A 20179-nucleotide genomic window follows, 5' to 3' on the forward strand; every position below is an offset into this window, starting at 1 on the left:
ATATTCCTTTATTAGTCCCACAATGGGGAAGTTTGGGGTATTACAACAGCAAGTAGTTCGGGTTAGGGAAGGGAATATCCAACATTTTCCCGTAAATTTGCGACTTTATAATGTTAGAGAATATCTGACCTTTTTTTTTCGTAAATTTGTGACTTTATATAATGTCGGAGAATCTTTTTTGTAAATATGTGACTATAATATTGGAGAATGTCCAACTTTTTTCTTCTAAATGTATAGTGTTGCAGAATGTCCATACACTGTATTTTGTGTTTTCAGGGACTTTTAAAAAAATCATATTTGGCCCTAATACACCTTCATATGAACATACTGTAACGTCCCTCAATAACCACGCGCCGAGACATTAGCCGGTTTAGCTGGCTCTTTATTCCTGATTGAAACAAAGGCTACTGTGGGCCGTAGCCAACGCCAAAACAACAAAAGCCTTTACAGAGAAGTTCACTAGCCGCACGCGTGCCGCCGTCTTCTTTTATGGAGGAGAACGACGTCACGCTAGCTAAAGGTCTCACTCAGAGACGTTCACAGACACTAAGGAAAAAACAGCACTTTAACTTAACAGTACAGAATCTGGGCTTAAACTCTCTTATTTATGAAACACATAAAGGTAACATGCCCAGTTCGTTACAATAATAATATGTCCATACATTGTATTTTGTACTTTCAGGGACTTTTTTCTCCCCTGTGTTTCCCGCCTATCACAAGTCAGTCCGCCATTACTTCACCTGACTTTCTTTAAAAAAAAAAAAGCTTTACACTGGATGCAAGTGCTTCACAGACCGCATCAATAGTGAGCATAAAATGGGTTATTTAAGACAAATTGATATTGAAAACTTCAAGTCATGGCGAGGAAAGCAGGTAATCGGTCCTTTTATGCGATTTAATTGCATAATTGGCACCAATGGCTCTGGTAAGTGAACTTTTAATAGTTGAATTAGCAGACTCTCTTGGTTAATGCTAGCTTTTTACACCAAACTAAGCAACCGTAATATGCAACACCCATTATCGGACAAGGCTTTATTATAGCATTATATCTATATCGTTCATTTACAACCAGTTAATGATACGTTTTCTGCTAAAATATCCGTGCCTCCATAAAGATAGAGTGACTCAGACATTATGTTTATTATGTTATATTAGGGAAGTCCAATGTGATGGACGCCCTGAGCTTTGCCATGGGGGAGAGGGCAGCCTCCCTCCGGGTAAAGCACCTAAGGGAGCTGATACACGGAGCTCACATCGGACAGCCGGTGTCCAGAAGCGGCAGCGTGGCCATGCGATACCGGGACGATTTAGACCAGGAGACGGTCTACTGTCGGATCATCTCAGGTTAGTAGTAGGTTGAGTGGTATCACTGTAGGACCTGATAATGTTATAATATCCAGATAATGTAATAACTCCCAATAAGGTGATAAATACCCATCATAACTCAATAAAGAAATCTAATCAAACCTGATAATGTAATAAAACCCCCTCATAACTCAATAAAAAAGTAATAAAACCTGATAATGTAATAAAAAATTCCTCATAACTTAAAACAAAGTAATGTCCCAATAATGTAATAAAAACCCCTCATAACTCAATAAAAAAAAGTAATAATGTGTAATAACCTGATAATAATACATTATCAGGTTTTCCTTTTAAAGATTACATCAAATGTTTAATATGACTCTTCATAAATATACAGTACATAAGGATATAAACACAAGATTCATGTAAATCATAATAAATAGACTTTGTAGCATCTTGCATACTAACCAGATGACTAACAAAGTTTATATAACATAATATAGCCGATCTGAGCAGAGCAGATTTGTCTCAATATCAGTATTTCGCTCCAGCCATAAATTATTCAATCAATTACATTTATATTCTCATAGTGTAACACAGAGGATATGTTCATGTTAATGAGTCTTTTTTAGTAAGTAGTAATAACATGAGCTGCTGTCACTCACACAGACCTCACTTGCTGATATTAATTATGACATCTGCCCTCAGATACAACCCAAAAACAACACTTATATAAATCTGTTTATTTTCAAATCAATTAATAAGAAATAAACAGAACATATTAAAAACATATCAGTTATTGTTTTCAGGCTGTATCTAATTGCTGATTCCTTCTATACACCATAAACTAAAACCAAATCCTAAAGTCTGCCCACTTAAAAAAAAGGGGGCACGATGTCAAATGTGTGATTATACTTTTTTTTTTTAAACAACCTGTGTGTCATCTGTTCTTTAACCACTTTGGGCCAGGTGAGTGAAAACATATTCACTATCAGTGATGGAGCTTTTAGTGTTTCAACATAATACTTGTACAGTACCAGTGAAAGGGTTGAACAAGCCTTCCAAATGTGTTCAATCCCTGAATGGTAATGTAGTTGACTATAGTAAGAAATTGCTCTAAACGAGGCCTAAAAAAATACTTCGTAGTTGCTTGTTCTTTTTTTATTTATTTATTTTTTTTATTTCAAGGATGAACTTCACAAACTTGATTTCATTCTGCTTGGCATTAAAAAGGGACCAGTAGTGTATTATTAGTGGTATTTTAGGCATACAGCCTCTGTTTATGTTGAGTTTTTGAGGTATAGACTTATATGCTGAGGCGTATGTTCCCACCTTAGTGAAACTTTCAAAGGATTGCAAAATGAACAGTTGTTGTTTTAAAAAAATTACTAACTACTACTAAAGAAATATAAGCTTAACTAACTGTCTTGACACAATTCTTTACAAACCTGTGAATTAAGTGTGACATTCAAGTCTCGATTCTCTTTTTGGAATAAATACTTTTAGATAGCCAGTAGTTTTTGGTCAAGCTCTCATTCATTGTGTTTTTCAGGCGACTCCTCTGAGTATCGTATCAATGGCGTACATGTCACTCTGGCTAAATACCTGGAGGAGCTGGAGAAAATTGGCATTGTGACCAGAGCTCGAAACTGTCTGGTGTTCCAGGTAAAATGTCGAGAGACTATACTGATATGTGTACCAGGATCACAATTGTTCTATACATAAATTCAGGATTTTGTGAAGCTGAAATCAGATGAATAGATGACATCAAATACTTTTTACATGATTGTGAAAAATATTCTAGAAACAAATATGAAAGGTGCTGTAATAGATGGTAGTAATACATTTCTGCAAACAAGTCAGTCAGTCTTTATTCTCCTCACCAGGGGGCAGTAGAGTCCATAGCTTTGAAGGACCCGAAGGAGCGGACCAAGATGTTCGAGCTCATCAGTCAGTCCAAGGAGTTTGCTGCAGAGTATGAAAAGAAGAAAGAAGCCCTGCAGAGAGCCAAAGAGGACACTCAGTTTCAGTTCAACAAGAAGAAATCTGCCACCGCAGAGAGGAAACAGGTGTCCATGGAAAAAACAGAGGTAAGGTAACACAAACAGAGGGATTCAATTTTGTTTTCTATCTTGCTGTAATAACCCGTGCATCTTAACACCCCCAAAGTCACCAAACATTACATACACCAATTATTCCTGCCAGCTACTTTCATAACCACCCACAGATAAATTAAGTGTCTGGCTGAGAGCAGGTGGCTTGTATTAATTTCCAATCTGGAACAATCAATGCTACTGCAGCACTACACTAATGTTTCAACTGCGGCTGCCCAAATCAGCGATTAGAACTTGAATCCTGAAAACAAAACAGAAGACACAAACATGGAGATGTTACTGCTCTCAGGTCATGATGTAGGTGTTCCTGTGTTGTGATCAGATGCTGGAGAAGTTTGGATAGTAACATAGATAGAGGAGGCCAAAAAATGATGTGGAATGACTGTAAAATAATGAAGTGAGCACTAAATTTTTCAGGCTAATATTGTAAAATGAAACTATAATAGTCATAAGATCTACAAAATGCATATTTAACAGTTCATACATTTGGAAAAAAGGACATGTCTTGCCATAGCCACGTAGCCTCATATCATGACAGAGTATGTCTCGAGCCATAAAATCATAGCTTATCAAGTGCAGCAGCTGGAAATCCAACCAGTTAAATTTTTGAGATTTTACTCTTTAGATTCCTTTGAATTTTTCTTCCTTTAATAGTGCTCCATACTTAAATGCTGGGGTGCAGCCCAAACTTATCTCTGTAGATGTAGGTGATGGAGAGAGCAGCAGGAGTAAGAATACGCTCCTAAATTACTCATATATCCTATTATTTATTTGTTTATTTAGCAAGGACTCTGCCCATTAATTAACATTGAGATAGTTAGCCAAGACGCTATTTTTCATCTGTAGTCCCTGGACAGATGTTACAGTCACTCTAAAAATAAAATATGAGATTGAAATTACAAAAGTATTGAGATCATTTATAAGCATGCAGAACAATAATAAAAAAGAAGAAGAAATAAAAAATATTAATAACAAACATCATTCAGAACACCTTTATACAACATTGTTGAGTACTATTTAAAACATGCAATACAGAAGCTCATAATAAAAGATGCACAAAACAATAAAACTAGAGATATTGATGTGAAGAGAAATATGGTTAAAATAAGACCACATTGTGCTGCACTGTTAGACACTAACTGATATGGGCAAAGCAGAAGCATGGACATAAAAAGCACACACAGTTTATAAAATACATAAATCAAGTCTGACACAATAAAGGCAAGACCTCCCGTGTGCTCACAGTAATGGTAGCATGCAGTGGATTGACGTTAAGTGGCCTTAGTCTCTCTTGAGCTGCCCTGTCCATTGATTGTCTGCACCTCCCACATCCCTCTTTTCCAGGCCCAGAAGTACCAGACACTGGTGGACGACCTTCACCAAAACCGCCTGCAGCTGAGCCTGGCTGAGCTGTATCATAATGAGAAGGGCATCGGCGTCCTCAGCGACACCCTGACTGAGGAACAGCAGACTGCAGCTGCTCAGAACAATATACTGGTGAACTCAGACCAGACGCTCAAAACCTACAAGAAGGAACATGGACGTCTCACCAGAGAGCTGCAGCACATGGAGAAGGAGATCCGGTACATAAATGCTCTGCTGAAAAAGTGTCTTTTTTTTAACACTCAAACTACTAGAATGGCCATAGCAGTAATTCTGACTGCTCATACATTATTTGCATGCAATTACAATAAAAAATATCAAATCTAAGAATAAATAGATCTATAATGTTAGGATAGGTAATAATAAACATCAGGACACGACACTTAAATTCTAATGAACGTGAAAGTTTATTAGTTAATTGACAATCATAGAACCTGCTATTTTAATTACAGATACTAATTCGAAATTAGATCAACACTCACACACAAATTCATTCTTCCTCTGATCTTATGATACAGTAACTCCTAAAAACATCACAAATATACATTTTGATGCATACTAAATACTTTTATGAGCATGTATGAAATGCATATACCCTAAAATCTCATCTTCACAGGAAAAGAATATGAAAATGTCAATATAAACTGACAGCAATATTTATTTTAGTGAGCTAAAGATACCAAGCTGTTATATTAGAATACAAATATCATGCTGTAAAATCATAATGAAAGTATTCTCCTCAAGGTGTGCTCGCTTGAACACGGCATCGGGCTGTTTTAAGGGCAAACACCCTGCATCATTTTAACTGACGCTTGTGGATCAATTACTCACAGTAAATACAGGTAATCTCTACCTTCCAAGTGCAGCTCCCACACACTACTGTGAGACATTTGTCACAAGTGTCCTTTGTTTTGCAGTTTCTTCACACTTGGCACAGCCTTCTTCTCTCCATCTGCCGCTCCTTCTGTCTGAGTCCTGGCTCTCACATCTTCACTTGTGAGGCTTTTGCTCTCATGTGACTGGAGCAAAGTTCATCTTTGAGTCACATTATGAAGTTCCTCTTCTGTGACGTCCTCTCATTGGTGCATTTCTTGAACAGGATGACAGCATTTATCGCTCCACTGAGTATCTCCTCTAGCGCATCTACTATAACCTTGGTTCTGTTGTAGTATGAGACTGTTTCTTGTTTAACTTTGTAGCCACTTGTGATGGCACTTTTCAGCACCTCTGTGGTGAACGGTGCCCTCTGTTGCTTTATGCTTGGTGGGTAGCTCTCGTCTGCTCTTTTTTTTCTTTGCCAACCAGGCTGGTTTTCTTGGCCTGCAGTGATTTGGCCAGTTTGAGGGAGGTAAAAAAGCTATCAGTGGTAATGTTCCTCTCCTTTCACAGGTAAGGCTCAACCATGTTCGACACCGTACTATCTCCTAGTCGCTAACCTGGCCTCCGTGTTTTGTCTTTGCACCATTCATCATTCATTTGGTAGTGACATCAGCAGCGAGCCAAAACTTTATACCAAATTTATCAGGTTTGCTCGCTTTAAACTGGATAAAGCTGCACCTTTCTTTTGTCGGACAGAGCAGCTCATCAACAGTGATGTCAGGACAGGGCAGGGTTCTGGACGAATCTCTCCTAAACTGCGGGTCACCAGGGCAAATTGTTCTCTTACATGTGTGTGCGTCTGGTCTCCTTTTTTATCAAAATGCAGGAACCACATGCTTTCCTGGACTCTGTTTCAGGACATGGTCTCCTTGAACAATACATAGCCCCAGTCAGCCAGCCAGAAGCTTGCCAAGTCAATTTTTATCCACCTTCTGCTCCACGAATGTAGACTACAGCAGTGAAGGTCTTTTGCTCATCGACTGTCATATCCCATGAACTTGATTCTGTATGCTTCAGCTACAGTGCTGTCGCTGATGTGCTTCAACATCATCAACCAAACACAGAAAAGTGGTGAGAGCATCTTCAGTGTTGTGCTTGGCGTGCGCCGTGGGTCCTGCAGCTTCTGTCATGACATTTTGACTTTGTCACCTTCTTCTATTTTCATCTGACTGTACAACAGTCCGCACTGTGCCATATTTTGCTGTTTGCCTCTCTGCTGAAGGTGGACTCAGTGAAACAGTTTCTTTATTCAGTGGTGTGGTTGGTTGAGTGCTCTTGTGGTTGGAATATCTGGCACAGCTGATAACTCAGAGTTTTGCACTGTTGCCAAAAAATTATAGTCTAATTAGTTTTTTTAATTTAATGTAATATCAGTCTGATATCAGTGATAATATAATACATGCATAAGATCTTATAAGACCTCCAATAGCCTAACCTGCAGGCTTACATCATATATATATTATATGTGTTCTAGGTATAGTAACGTACCTGGAACATTAGCAGACGCAGAGTTAGGAGTGTCCAGCCAGCTTTTATTATGAAGGGAACTATGTCTGAATCACTGTCTGAATCACTCCAAGAGTCGGTATCAGATGAACTCTCAAGAGACCAGGAGACATCACTATCTGATCCTGCTCCTCCATCAGACTCTAGCAGGCTCATCAAGGCTCTGAAGCATCAGTAAAGCCTCTGTGGCAGTCATTCTCCTTCTTGCTGACATTTTGTTCTGAAATATTTATTATATTTCTGTTCAGTTCAAAACAAGGCTAGGTTTTATCTTTGCAACAGCGTAAAACAAGTAATAAAAAATAGTTGCTTGGCAACTGTGATGCACATCTTCAAGAGTTTGAAAAGGGTTACTGAAATGATACACTGTCATACATACATACATAATACACCATAACCAAATGTCAGGGTCCTATAGTTACATGAGTTTTAGTTTATCAAAGTTATTAAATTGCAAAATTTAAAAAAGGTCAAAATGACTGCTTTGATAGTTCTAGTGTTAAAAAGGTTTCTTGTGCTTTGGATTTATTTTTAGGGGCATTTTTTTTGTTACTGTGAAACTGAATATTTACTTTTCATTACTTGGAAAACATCTTAAAGAAATCCTAAGTATTATAAACCAGTATATAAGAACATTTAACTGTAGGTAGTGGAGCAAAAATGTATTGAATTTGTCCCTCACCATCTCTAAAAGCAAACCTAGGATGATTGCATCTATTAAGCTTTAATAGAACCAGCTTATCATATTAATAGATAGGTGTTGTGTGCTTGTTAGTCTGTAGAATTCACTTTGGTCTCCTCTAACCTGTCGCCTAGAGCCCAGGAGCATGTCCTGTCCCAGTCTCGGTCCCAGTACATCAAAGCCAAGGTCAACACCTCCCATCACAAGAAGAAGGCAGACGGGATCCGTGACACACTGAAGAAGGGTCAGAAGCAGATAACTATTAAAGAGCAGGATCTGGCAGAGGGTCGGCAGGAAATCGCTGAGCTTGAGAGGACCTGGAAGAACTATGAGAAGCAGGCCAAGAAGGAGGGAGTCTCCAGGATGGACATCGACCTGGATGAGGATCAGGTGAGAATGAGTCAAATGATGGCATCTCTTTTCCCTTCTGGTGGAACCAAAAATCGATTAACATGATTAATGGAAAAAAATACTGGGCAGATTAATCAATAATAAAAATTATTGTTAGTTTCAGCCCTAAACACATAACAAACATACATGTTGCAGGTTTCTATGTCAATTTCAAACTCCCAAGGTGAGAATATTTACAAAAAAGTGCAAAAATATGAGAAGCAGAAAAGCAAAATATTCAAAATATATACAAAGTGTACAAAATATTATAAAAGGGAGTTCCTCAGTAATTCATAATTCTGTTAAAGATGACACTCGATGTAAATTACCTCCCTTGATCTTTCTCCAGCTGCCTATTGCATTACATTAACCAAAAATTCTCAGCCTATTTTTTTCATGTATGTCCGTTACAGCTGGAGCGATACAAAGAGCTGAAGGAACTTGTTAGAAAGCAGAGCGCCGTCCTCAGCCAGCAGGCAGATAAGCTGGACTGGGAGGTGAAAGCGGACATCGAGAAGATGGCATTCGACCAGCGCAGAAAGAAGGAAGTGGAGGTGAAGTCACTGACACAGTTTTGCTGACACAACACATACTTTCGTTTAGTTTCAAGTCAATATACAAAAAAAAAAAAAAGATTGAACAGCTGCTGTAGTGCTGCAGTATGTGTATCTAATTGTCTACCTTGCTCACTAATGAATCTGTAATGAATATGTCCCTAATTATACCGATCTTGGAACATCACCCGCTGCAGGTTGGGATCAGGAACAACCAGACTCAGCTGGAAGATTTGACTCGCAGAGCAGAGAAGCTAGAGGAGTACACCATGATGTGCCAGTATGTCATGATGTGTTTACCTTTTACCAGATAGATAGATAGATAGATAGATAGATATTTAATTGATCCTAAACATAAAACACATCTGTAACTATCCACAAGAGAGAGACAAAAATAAAATAATTACTAAAATACCCAAAAACTGTACTAATAAAACAAAAGTATATCTAATAAATAATAATAAAATACTCTGTGTGCAAAAAAGTGCCCTGCATTATCTAAATATATATACATGTAATGACAGCAAATTAAAAGTTTGTCAATCTTAATCGTAGTTATTCAGGAGCAACAAATTAAATACTTAAAAATCAGAGTGTAACATGACAGAAGGACACTTGAGGAGTCACTGTATGTGTCAGGTCAACCCTGGATGAGTCCCGTCAGTTGGAGGAGAGCCTGACTGCAGAGCTGCAGCAGGGCCGCCAGCGCAGCGTGCTGGTGAACGAGGAGCTGGGCCAGGTGCTGGAGGAGCTGGGGAGCGCTTCCGTGGACAGCCACGAGAGCAAACGCCAACTGCGGCGTAAAGAGGTGCTAGAGAGGCTTCGCAGACTCTTTCCTGAAAGTGTGGTAAGAGACAAACGAGCGTAATGATACAGAGGAAACATTGAGGCAGACTTGTTGGCAAACACTTCCTCTTCTGAATTTTGTTTCCTGGAAGCTGAAAATATTTTTTTACAGTTCAAAAGAAACGGTTTGTTAGTAGTGTGGCTGTAGGGATGGCAGCGTTAATTCATCTGTCAGTCGGTCAATCCAGCATTTTGGTCCACACTGACGGATTTCATCAACTATTAGATTGCCAGATTTTCATTCATGGTCCCCACCCTTCCCTGCAGCACCACAATGACCACAGTGAGATTAGCACTTTTTGTTTCTCTTTGAATGTCTCAACAAGAATGTTTCCTAACATATCCCAGACTTTCAGATCACCTGACTTTTCCTTTAGCATCAACATGAGGTTGATATTTTTAGTTTTGAGTGAAATTTCTCCACAGCTATGTTGATTAATTACCATGGAATCTGGCACACGTATTAGGATGAATTATTATTTTTTTGATGATTCCTTAACTTTAATACTAAATACCTGCAAAACATTCAACCATCCCTTTCAGTCTCAGCTGTACTTTGTGTTTAATGCTAATTAACCAAAGCTAACATGCTAATTCACTAAACTAAGGTGGTGAACATTACACCAGCTAAACATCAGCATGTAGTCATTGTGAGTATATACTAGCATGCAGATGTTTTCCATAAGGATCAGTTGAATAAGACCACCAACCACTTTAGGAAGTAGTCCCCCATTATTCAGTTGTTTAAAGTCTTTTGTTTAGCCAAACAATGAGGATTAGTTTTTGTGTTGCTCATTATTTCTGACATCTTTTGAAGTTCAGAAAAGTTTTATATTTAATCTGTGAAAACTGTTCTGAAACTATTTTTTTTAAAACTTTTTAAACTTTTTGTCCCAGTATGGCCGTCTGTTTGACGTGTGCAGCCCCATCCATAAGAAGTACCAGCTGGCTGTCACTAAGGTGCTTGGCCACTTCATGAACGCCATCGTGGTGACCTCAGAGAAAGTGGCCCGGGACTGTATCGCCTTCCTCAAAGAGGAGCGAGCCGAACCTGAGACCTTCCTGCCCATTGACTACTTGGAGGTAAGTTGAAACAAAAAGGTTAGGAATCAACTAAACACATACTTTCTCAGTGTCAATGATCAATCTACTCTACAGGTGAGCCCTCTGAACGAGCGACTGAGGGAGGTCCCAGGTGTCAAGATGGTGGTGGATGTCATACAGGTTAACAATTCCACAGGTGCCGGTCAGCTGAGGAAGGTTGTGCAGTTTGTCTGTGGCAACGCGCTGGTGTGTGAGAACATCAAAGAGGCGAGGAGCGTGGCTTTTGACAGGAAGGAGCGCATTAAGGTATGACTGGAGCTAAGGTCATTTACAATTTAGTATATCCACTAAACACGACATATTCACAGGAAATTCTGTTTGGTTCAGTCATGCTGCCACACTGCAGTCTTTGTTGTAATTTTACAATAATGATAATTGAATTTGTGGACTCCTTTTCAAGCCAGGAGTAATTAGTGCTTTCCCTTTCAAATAGACAGCGTGAAAGACAATTACTACATTAATGCTTTTGATCACTGCATTTTGAAGTTACTAAGAGATGCATTGTTGGACAGCTTTCTATAAAGGTTTGTGCTCAACCAAAGAAAATAGTGTTTGACTAGTGTCGACACTAGATATCAAACACTATATTGTATTTAGTTACTGTGAGGTGTAAATTCATCACTTGTAAGTAGAAGGCAGAAGATAACATTATCCCAGAGCCTGCAAAACCTCTTTTCCTTACGGCAGCTCTCCTGATCCTGTCTCTGTCTCAGACTCACTATTGTTGGCAGCTGTCTATTAGTCTGCAGCGCTTCCTCTTCTTCTTGTACCGTTTAATGGCGGGTGGCAACTAGTGCTGAGGTGCATTACCATCATCTACCATGCTGTAGAGTGAACCAGCATTATCTATCCCCACAAAACAAACAATGCTGTCTTCTCACTACACTTTTAGGGTCGGGAAACCCCAAAAGTTTATCAAGGGTCAGATGTCAGATAGTCAGATAAGCGTATCGATTAACCACTCGACCAATTGACCGGGAAACTATATAGTGGTGGGCTCTACTGTTAAAAAAACATGTTAATCAAATGTGTTTCCTGCAGACAGTGGCTCTGGATGGGACGCTGTTTGCAAAGTCAGGTATTATCTCTGGAGGCTCCAGTGACCTGCGGACCAAAGCGCGCTGCTGGGACGAGAAGGCCGTGGCAAAGTTGAAGGAACGCAAGGAACAGCTGATGTCTGAGATACGCGTGAGTCAACAAGTGTCCTCAAACAGCTGCTCTGTCTACACATAACTCATCCATTGTTCTGTTAAATATACAGTGTTTTTATTACTGAATTTAAAATGTTTTTCATTCGTGACTTTTTTATGTTACATTCACAATAAACAGTCTTGGTCCTGTGACAGGATCTAATGAAGCTGAAGCGGAAGGAGTCAGACCTGAAACAGATCATCGCACAGGCTCAGGGTGCTCAGACCCGTCTCAGATACTCCAAAACTGAGATGGATAACATCCGGAAGAAAAACATCCTCAAATGTCAAGCTGTAAGATTAAAGAACGTCAATTATATTTAGAATAATTCACTTGGCTTTAATGTATGTGGTGTATCACTATAACTTCACATGAATCTTAAAGGAACATTGGACATACAAGAATAAAATATGATGACATGGAAGCAGAAATTGATAGTTAGAATATGATAGTTCACAGTTTCAGAGTACTTATTCTTTCTCTTTATGTCCTGCTGATTGTTTTCAGGAGATTTCTCGCATGGAGAGTGAAATAGCAAACCTGGAATCTCAAATCCAGATGCAGCAGGAAAGCGTAGAGGCGAAAAATGCAAAGATGGAGAAGATCAGAAACCAGATCGAAAAGGTTCTGTTGTCAGCACACTTTCTTCAACCTGTTTGAGCGTCATGACTCAGTCTGCAATTTTGATGCGAGTGCTGAAACTGAAGTTTCCAGGGGATAATTGTAGAAATTCAACATTTACATTTAATTACAGTATTTTTATATAACATCCATTAAGAACACTGTGCAGTCGTGTAATTACATTATTTATAATTGTAGTTGAATTATGGTATTTATGAAAGTTCTTCCATTATGTTGCATATAGTAGGTAAAGAAAATGCTTCTTTAGAGGCAACACAAAGTCTGAGACAAATACTAAATAAACTATTTCACAGGAAAACTACATAAGTACATAAAGGTTACTGCTGGCTGTATAACAGTGTAGATGTTCTGTGTTTGCAGATGGAGGACGTGGTGTTTGATGACTTCTGTGCTGAGATCGGCCTGAACAGCATCAGAGAGTATGAGCAGGAGCACCTGAAACATCAGGCAGAGCTCGATAAGAGGCGGTATGGCATGATGAACACATTTTAGAGATATAGAATTGCTTGGAAGAAAGGAAGAAAGTGGAGAACTTCTTTATATTATTGTGATTTTATGAGGAATTGCATATATAATTACTATATTTACTATGAAAAACATGTATGCATATTGTAATAAAATCACAACAGATTGCCAAATGTTTGTAATACAGAGTTGCTAAAAGAAAAGTAGACAGTGCAAAGCTTCACTGATTGTTTTAGGTTTAATTTCTTATAGAATCTTAATTGATTTATTATGTATTTTAATAGAATTAATTCACTTAGCCATAACATAATTAACATAATCATTTTTGTCTGACAAACTTGCATAATTAAGGTTATTTTATGTAACTTAAAATTAAGAATATTGTACAATCATTTATAATCACATCATTTGTACTTTTATTTTTATAATTATGATATGTATGAAAGTTCTCAGGTGTTTATAACAGCGCCTTGATACGTCTCGTCCTTTCAGGCTGGAGTTTGAGAGCCATTGTGCTCGTTTGAATGCACAACTGGAATATAATCAAGAGCAGCTGAAGCAGCAGAAGAAGAAGCTCCAAAAAATGGTGGACACCATCGAGGAGGAGGAGAGGACAGTGGTTGATCAGAGGAAGGTGATCATCTCCGGCAGTCATTCTGTGTTAACTCTGATACAGTTACTACCTTCTGTAATTTGGCAATGTGTAAAAATGACATAAACAATGCTGTCACAGTGTGGCTGATTTCTCTGCAACAGTCTGATGGGTTTTTTAAAAATTCTCTCTTTCAGGTTGAGGAGACGCTGCTGGTGGCAGTTGAGGAAGGTGATAACAAACTACTGGAGCTGAAGGACGAGCTGCAGTCTAAGAAGAGCAAGGTGGCCGCTGCTAAATCTGAGCTGGACCAGAAAACTCGGCACCACCAAGAATTCAACAAGTATTACTACCACTAATAATATAATAGTACTACTGCCGCTGTTACTGTGATGTTGTGCTGCTACCTAACCCACCACTGCTACTGCTGCCACTATTAATCAATGAATCAGACTTTAATTTATAAAGCACCTTTCATACAGCTTAATGTAGTTTAAAGTGCTTTACAGTTGATTGATAAGTTGATAATAGGAAAGAACAAAATAAAGAAAAGGAACAAAAACAAAGAACAATTTGAGACCAATGCACATGAAACTAAATAACAATGATAAAAATGTAAAAAAGATTTATGATTCATAATAAAAATCTATAATAAAATAAATAAGAAAAAAGTTTATTCAAAGTTAAAGTAAAAACTAGGTTAGAATAGGTTTAATTAAAGCTAGACTAAAAAAAAAGGTTATCAAAAGATTAAAAATACAAAAAATACTTTAAATCATTCTAGAAATAAACAATAACGCTGCATTTTTCTATGCTCTTTCTTTGGCAATGTTTCAGGAAAATGTCTGGACTCCTAATCCTTCTGTTTAAGCAAGACCAAAATGATAAAATACTCCCAAGAAACGTTGCTATGTCTGTCTTACTCTTAGAGAGCTGGTGAAGCTTCAGCGGAATGTGATGTCTGCGGAGACGGCTTTGGAGCAGAAACGTTTGGCCAGACACAACCTGCTGCTGGCCTGTAAGATCCAGGGCCTGCCCATCACTCTGCTGTCAGGGAGCCTGGATGAAATTAGTGAGGTTCAGGTAAAGACATATAGCAGAGATCTACAGTCTATTCTTTGTATTTAGACCTGTCCAATCCTGGAGAAGTGTTAATTAGATCATATTGTGGCAAAAACTAGAAATGTAATAAAAGAGAAGAAAGTGTAGGAAAACGTCACATTACTACTGATTCTTCCGGTCTGTGCAGCTCGACACAGAATCTGAGAGCACTTCAGCCACCATGGACATCTACGACAGAGAGGCTCAACTAGTGATCGACTACTCTGGTCTGAATGAAGAGCTCAGGGTGAGACGTCAAGACCACAGACTCATCATCCTTATTGTCTCTCAATTCTCTCTCAATGCCACTTATTCATACGGACCTTACCTTGTGTGTGTGTGTGTGTGTGAAGAGTGCACGGTCAGTGCAGGAGGTGGAGGCCTGCGTGGAGAAACTGAAGGAGTCAGTTTCCTCCATAGAGGAAGTGCTGCATCGTACACCCACACCCAACCTGAAAGCTCTGGAGAAGATGAGGGATGTGAAGGACAAACTACAGGGAGTGACGGAAGGTACTCTGTTGTTTTATTTACCTGTTTTAACTTTATATTATATTATCTATATATTTGATTATTGAATAAAACTCCTGAATCAGGATTATATCTATTATAGTGCTCTGAACAAATGGATTTTTCAATGGCACTTTCAATAATTTACACTTTATTTACAAAATTGTATCCAGATTTTCTGTTTTTGGTCAGTTTCTGTCATCAGTAAGTGTGTAACAGTAACTTCTTTCCATTAGGTCAGCTATTTCTGATCAAAACCTATAAGAGTTTTATTCTCACATGCGACTATTTTGCTATTTTGTTATGTTTTCCCTTTTCCGTCACTCAGCATTTGATGCCAGCACCAGATCAGCGAGGAAGTGCAGCCAAGAGTTCGAACAAGTCAAAGCTCGGCGCTTCCACCGCTTCAACCAATGCTTCGAGCACGTGTCTGTTATTATTGACCAGATCTATAAAAGAATATGCAGGAACAGAAGCGCTCAGGTGAAGCAACTCAACCACGAACACACAAACTTTTTGGCCACCAGGGGGCACCAAAAACAACTTATGACATTGACATATCATCACCTTTAAAGCTGATATGAAGAATTTATTCATAAACAGTTTCTTATTTCCACATCCAGCAGCTACAGTACAACATTATCGCTGATTTGGAGTTGTGTTTCTGTCGACCTGGTGAATATGAGTACAATATTCACTCTTTTTTTAGCTCTGTTTTTACTCTCTACCAACTCCTGAAGGAAATATCTTGGTTCTTTAAAGGCTTAATGCTCCACTATGTTCACCAGCTAGTCTCTAACTATGTCTGTTTGCTGTTAAGTGCTGAGCAGGTAGTGTACAGTGAGGTTTTACAGCTTTTACTCTGAAAAAAGCTGCTAAAAATGATGCTGCGAGAGTGAACCAAAACAGTAAAGTTGCAGCCAGACAACCAAACAATGAGCTTAGAGGAGCAGATGAGCTTGACCCTGTTTTGCCATCATTTGGGTCTAAATGACTAATAGGGCATTCGTATTGGTCCAGTATTTAGTGTTATTGTTAGCGTTTGACAACAAAAGTGAAAACTGTAGCAGCATTATGACCAACTTTCAGTCAACGACAGTGAAAGTCAGCCTCATACATGTAAACAAACCGCTGTGTGCAGATTAATGTGGCTGATTTACAGTAATTCCTCACAGTTACGTGTTGAAATCACATTCTTCTTCCCTTGTAAATGCTAAATGGACTGTACTTATATAGCGCCTTTTCTAGTCTTTTCGACCACTCAAAGCGCTTTACACTTTCACCTACGCTTTAACTCATTCACCTCATTCACACACATTCATACACTGATGGCAGGCAGCTACCACGCAGGGTGCCAACCTGCACATCAGGAGGAAACTACCCATTCACTCGCATTCATACACTGTTGGCACAGCAACGGGAGCAATTAGGGGTTAAGTGTCTTGCCCAAGGACACATCGACATGTAGACTGGAGGAGCCGGGAATCGAACCGCCAATCTTCCAATTGGAGGACGACCGCTCTACCTCCTGAGCCACAGCCACCCCACAAGGCTGTGTGGCTGAATGCTCGGTCTAGCCAGCCTCACTCTTTTCATCCAGTTGATTCTGTGGAGGTAAAACAGTCTCCAGGACGACGATGTTGATGAACGCAGTAATTCAATTTGTAGTAATTCTAAATTTTCCGAGTGTGGCAGCCATAGTTCTCCACTCTGCAGGAGAAGTTTTCCCCTTCACTCGTCAGAGAGCGGTGACTTCTGGGTGAACCCCTCTCGCTCAATACTTAACCAATTTTTTAAAAAATGTATCAGCTGCAGAGTTGCTGATTATTCTCTGTAGGTTGATCTCTACGAGCAACGCCTCTAAAATCACACACTGTCATCTGATGAATTGTTGCTGTAAAAAAAATATAGATTATCGCTTCTCTGAGTAATTTTTCTTTTGTCCCCTAAAGTTGTGTTGTAAAAAGTTTAAAAAGTGCTTTTAATGTAACCAATCAGTCAAGTTTCTGTGCTCTTCAGGGGTGATTTACTGCACACTGAACTGTTAATAATAACTGTATGAATACATCTATTTGTTTTTCTTATGCCCCGTGTTTCCCACATGAAGGGCACTTTGAATTCAGCTAAGCGTAAAACGTTTAAAGTACCCACAATTCTCAAAAGCGCTGGGTAATGCAGAAGCTATTACAAACAAGAGCAAGATGATTTAAATTAAATGAAAATATCTGGTAGAAAATAAATGAAAATATGTGCTTCAGGCTATTCTGAGCGCTGAGAATCCAGACGAGCCGTACCTGGGCGGCATCAACTACAACTGCGTGGCTCCAGGGAAACGCTTCATGTCTATGGACAATCTGTCCGGTGGAGAAAAGGCCATCGCTGCCCTCGCCCTGTTGTTCGCCATCCACAGGTAACACCGCACACAAACTCCACAACAGACTAGATTACATTATATTACAAAACATCCGATTCTAATAGACTAATAGAACTGGAGCTGTGAGTGTCGAGAAGGTTGCCGACAATGAGCGAAAGGAATCACCGAGAGTAATAAAAAGCTGTAAATGTGCATAATAACAGCAAACGAGTGGAATAAATATTATAAAGTATTCTTACTGACAGAGAAACACACCACACCATTTCCCATTTCCATTTCCCCCCAAATCCCTGAGCAAAAACAAATCTGTGTTTACTAGACATAAATTTAACTGGACAGCTGGATAATTACCCCCCACAGCTTTTACAAAACAAAACAGAACAAAATGAATCGCTGTACAGCTGTTGACACATGAAATATCTCTCAGAAACTACCAATTTTTATTTTTTTCCCGTTGAAAGTCCGGGGGCTCTGAGCTTGTAATGATCATGAGTCTCTAAACTGATGAATGGTATAATAAACTAAAGGGCTTGAATTTAGGAAAGCCTCTCAATCACTCACATTCCCTAAAGCCCATCCATCAATACTGCTCCTTTTTTCTTTTTTTTAGACTGAAACTATTATTCCTTCTTAAATTAAATATTTCTTCTACCTCTTTTGTGACTGGCACTTCATCCCTTTTGTAGCTCTTGTCACACATGATATAATATTTGTTGCATTAATTATAACGGCTAAGGCTCTGACACTTGACCCACATTACTGGTTTTAATGTGTCTGTATCATTCCTCTCAGCTTCCTTCCTGCTCCTTTCTTCATTTTGGACGAGGTGGATGCAGCCCTGGACAACTCAAACATCGGAAAGGTGAGAAACCTCACAACAGCAGTCCTCCTTTCAGTCAGAAGCTGTATCTACCTGCCACAATCCCTCAACTTCACCCAGCATGTCAACGTCCCCATCCACAACCACGGGCACATTCTTGATCTGTTCTGCTCCTCTGTTCTCTCAATCTCCACATCTCTGATCATCAACCCTTTTTTTTTTGCATCCAGGTGACCAGCTTCATCAGGGAGGAGTCCAGAAACAACATGCAGATCATCGTCATCTCCCTGAAGGAGGAGTTCTTCTCCAAGGCCGACGCTTTGCTGGGAGTTTACTCAGATGTAACAAGCTTTTTAAAAAATGTTTAAAGTTGGAGTAGGAGTCAGTTTGTTTGTTTGTTTGTTTGTTTTCCAAATTCAAATAAGCTGTATATGCATTAAGGATACAGTACAGAAGTATTGCACATTAAACAGATGATTACAAATAAATATACAATATGCAAATATCAACAAATATACCAAATACAGGAGTGTTTATGTATGTTATGATAATGCAGTTTGACATTTTTTTCTCTCGTTCACAGTTTGATGTTTGCATGTTAAGCCGCATCCTGACCCTGGATCTGCGTCCCTACCCTCTGGTGGAAGAGGAAAATGGGAGTCAGACGGAGACGGAGTCCAGAGAGGCCAGAAGAGAGGACTCCCGTAGTCAGGAATCATCTGCATGAACCGCTTAGTTCTGCTGTCTTTTTGCCCACTGTTCATATTGGCAGTCTTCAGTTTGTTCACAGTTACTTCAAAACTACATTATAATCGTTGTATTATATATAAGTAGTATTCTTAAACATCAAATAATGACTTTTATGTTCCGTTTTAGTCTGTTCTACTTTTTGTATTTTTTTTGGGGTGAAAGTTCGGACCTCAAGTTGTTTACTGCCTGATTTGATTCATTAGCCTCTTTATGAGCAAGGTAGTGTGTTTAAATTGACCCACACATATGAATCCTTGCTGATATAGTCAATAACAAGACTCAAGGTTAAAAAAATAAACCAAAAAAAGTTAGTCTTAAATACAGTGATGGTATTTATAGGGTTAGATGGCAAATACAACATTAAAGGAAGATTCTGTTCATGTTTGTAAAAGTTGTGACTCCTGTTCATCCTCTAGGATGTTTCATGTTATTCAAAGGTGATAAAATGTTGCTATGTAATTAGCCTATTTTTTGTATGTTATGATTGTATTTACATTATACTATAAATTTGACTGATGTTTATATATTAAAACTGTGCATTAAAACTTCAGAGTTGAAGATGATGCGTGTTTTATTCAGCAAAGTCAGGCTATATGATTGTTTGGCAAAATAAAATACCTTACAAATTTACAACAAATTTTTTCTCAAATCCCCTCCTTACCCCCATCCCCCCTTCTCCAGGTCAGTTTTTTTTTGACATATATGGCCCTCATATGCTGCCATATTTATTGAATTAAAATACTCAGTTCTATTTATAAATATATAAACAATCAAATGGTAGGTTTACAATATTTCCAGTCTGTTCAGGTATCCATATGAAAGAAGATTCTATTTCCCTTTTCTCCTTGTCTCCTTGTCTCATTAACTGTAAGGGAATAAAGTTACATTTATTTTGTAATTAAATGACATAACGCCCTTACATGCAACTAGTTACTCCCCAACACTGGTGGTGATGAAAGATACCAAGGTATTAC

General features: G+C 38.7%; 1 protein-coding gene across 1 annotated transcript; it reads left to right on the forward strand.

Annotated features, from left to right (window-relative positions):
• Window positions 1-816: 816 nt before the first annotated feature.
• Window positions 817-19182, forward strand: smc1b (structural maintenance of chromosomes 1B). Its single transcript, XM_062420808.1, has 25 exons — window positions 817-925; window positions 1156-1344; window positions 2858-2970; window positions 3192-3395; window positions 4764-5002; window positions 8004-8259; window positions 8673-8813; window positions 9011-9093; window positions 9453-9660; window positions 10557-10742; window positions 10818-11009; window positions 11805-11951; window positions 12110-12247; window positions 12462-12578; window positions 12957-13063; window positions 13554-13695; window positions 13851-13996; window positions 14583-14736; window positions 14903-15001; window positions 15108-15264; window positions 15590-15744; window positions 17520-17671; window positions 18428-18497; window positions 18686-18796; window positions 19039-19182. Exons 1-25 carry the CDS (start codon window positions 817-819, stop codon window positions 19180-19182), a joined length of 3759 nt encoding a protein of 1252 aa, XP_062276792.1.
• The last annotated feature ends 997 nt before the right edge of the window (window positions 19183-20179 follow it).

This window comes from Scomber scombrus, chromosome 6, assembly GCF_963691925.1.
Source record: "Scomber scombrus chromosome 6, fScoSco1.1, whole genome shotgun sequence".
NCBI classification, from domain to species: domain Eukaryota; kingdom Metazoa; phylum Chordata; class Actinopteri; order Scombriformes; family Scombridae; genus Scomber; species Scomber scombrus.

What these genes read in the sequence shown, in the direction of transcription:
- smc1b (XM_062420808.1), top strand. Translation starts at nt 817, where the DNA reads ATGGGTTATTTAAGACAAATTGATATTGAAAACTTCAAGTCATGGCGA. An exon ending in CACATGGAGAAGGAGATCCG is followed by an intron (nt 5,003 to 8,003) that starts GTACATAAATGC and finishes CCTGTCGCCTAG; the next exon opens with AGCCCAGGAGCATGTCCTGT. An exon ending in ACAGGAAGGAGCGCATTAAG is followed by an intron (nt 11,010 to 11,804) that starts GTATGACTGGAG and finishes TGTTTCCTGCAG; the next exon opens with ACAGTGGCTCTGGATGGGAC.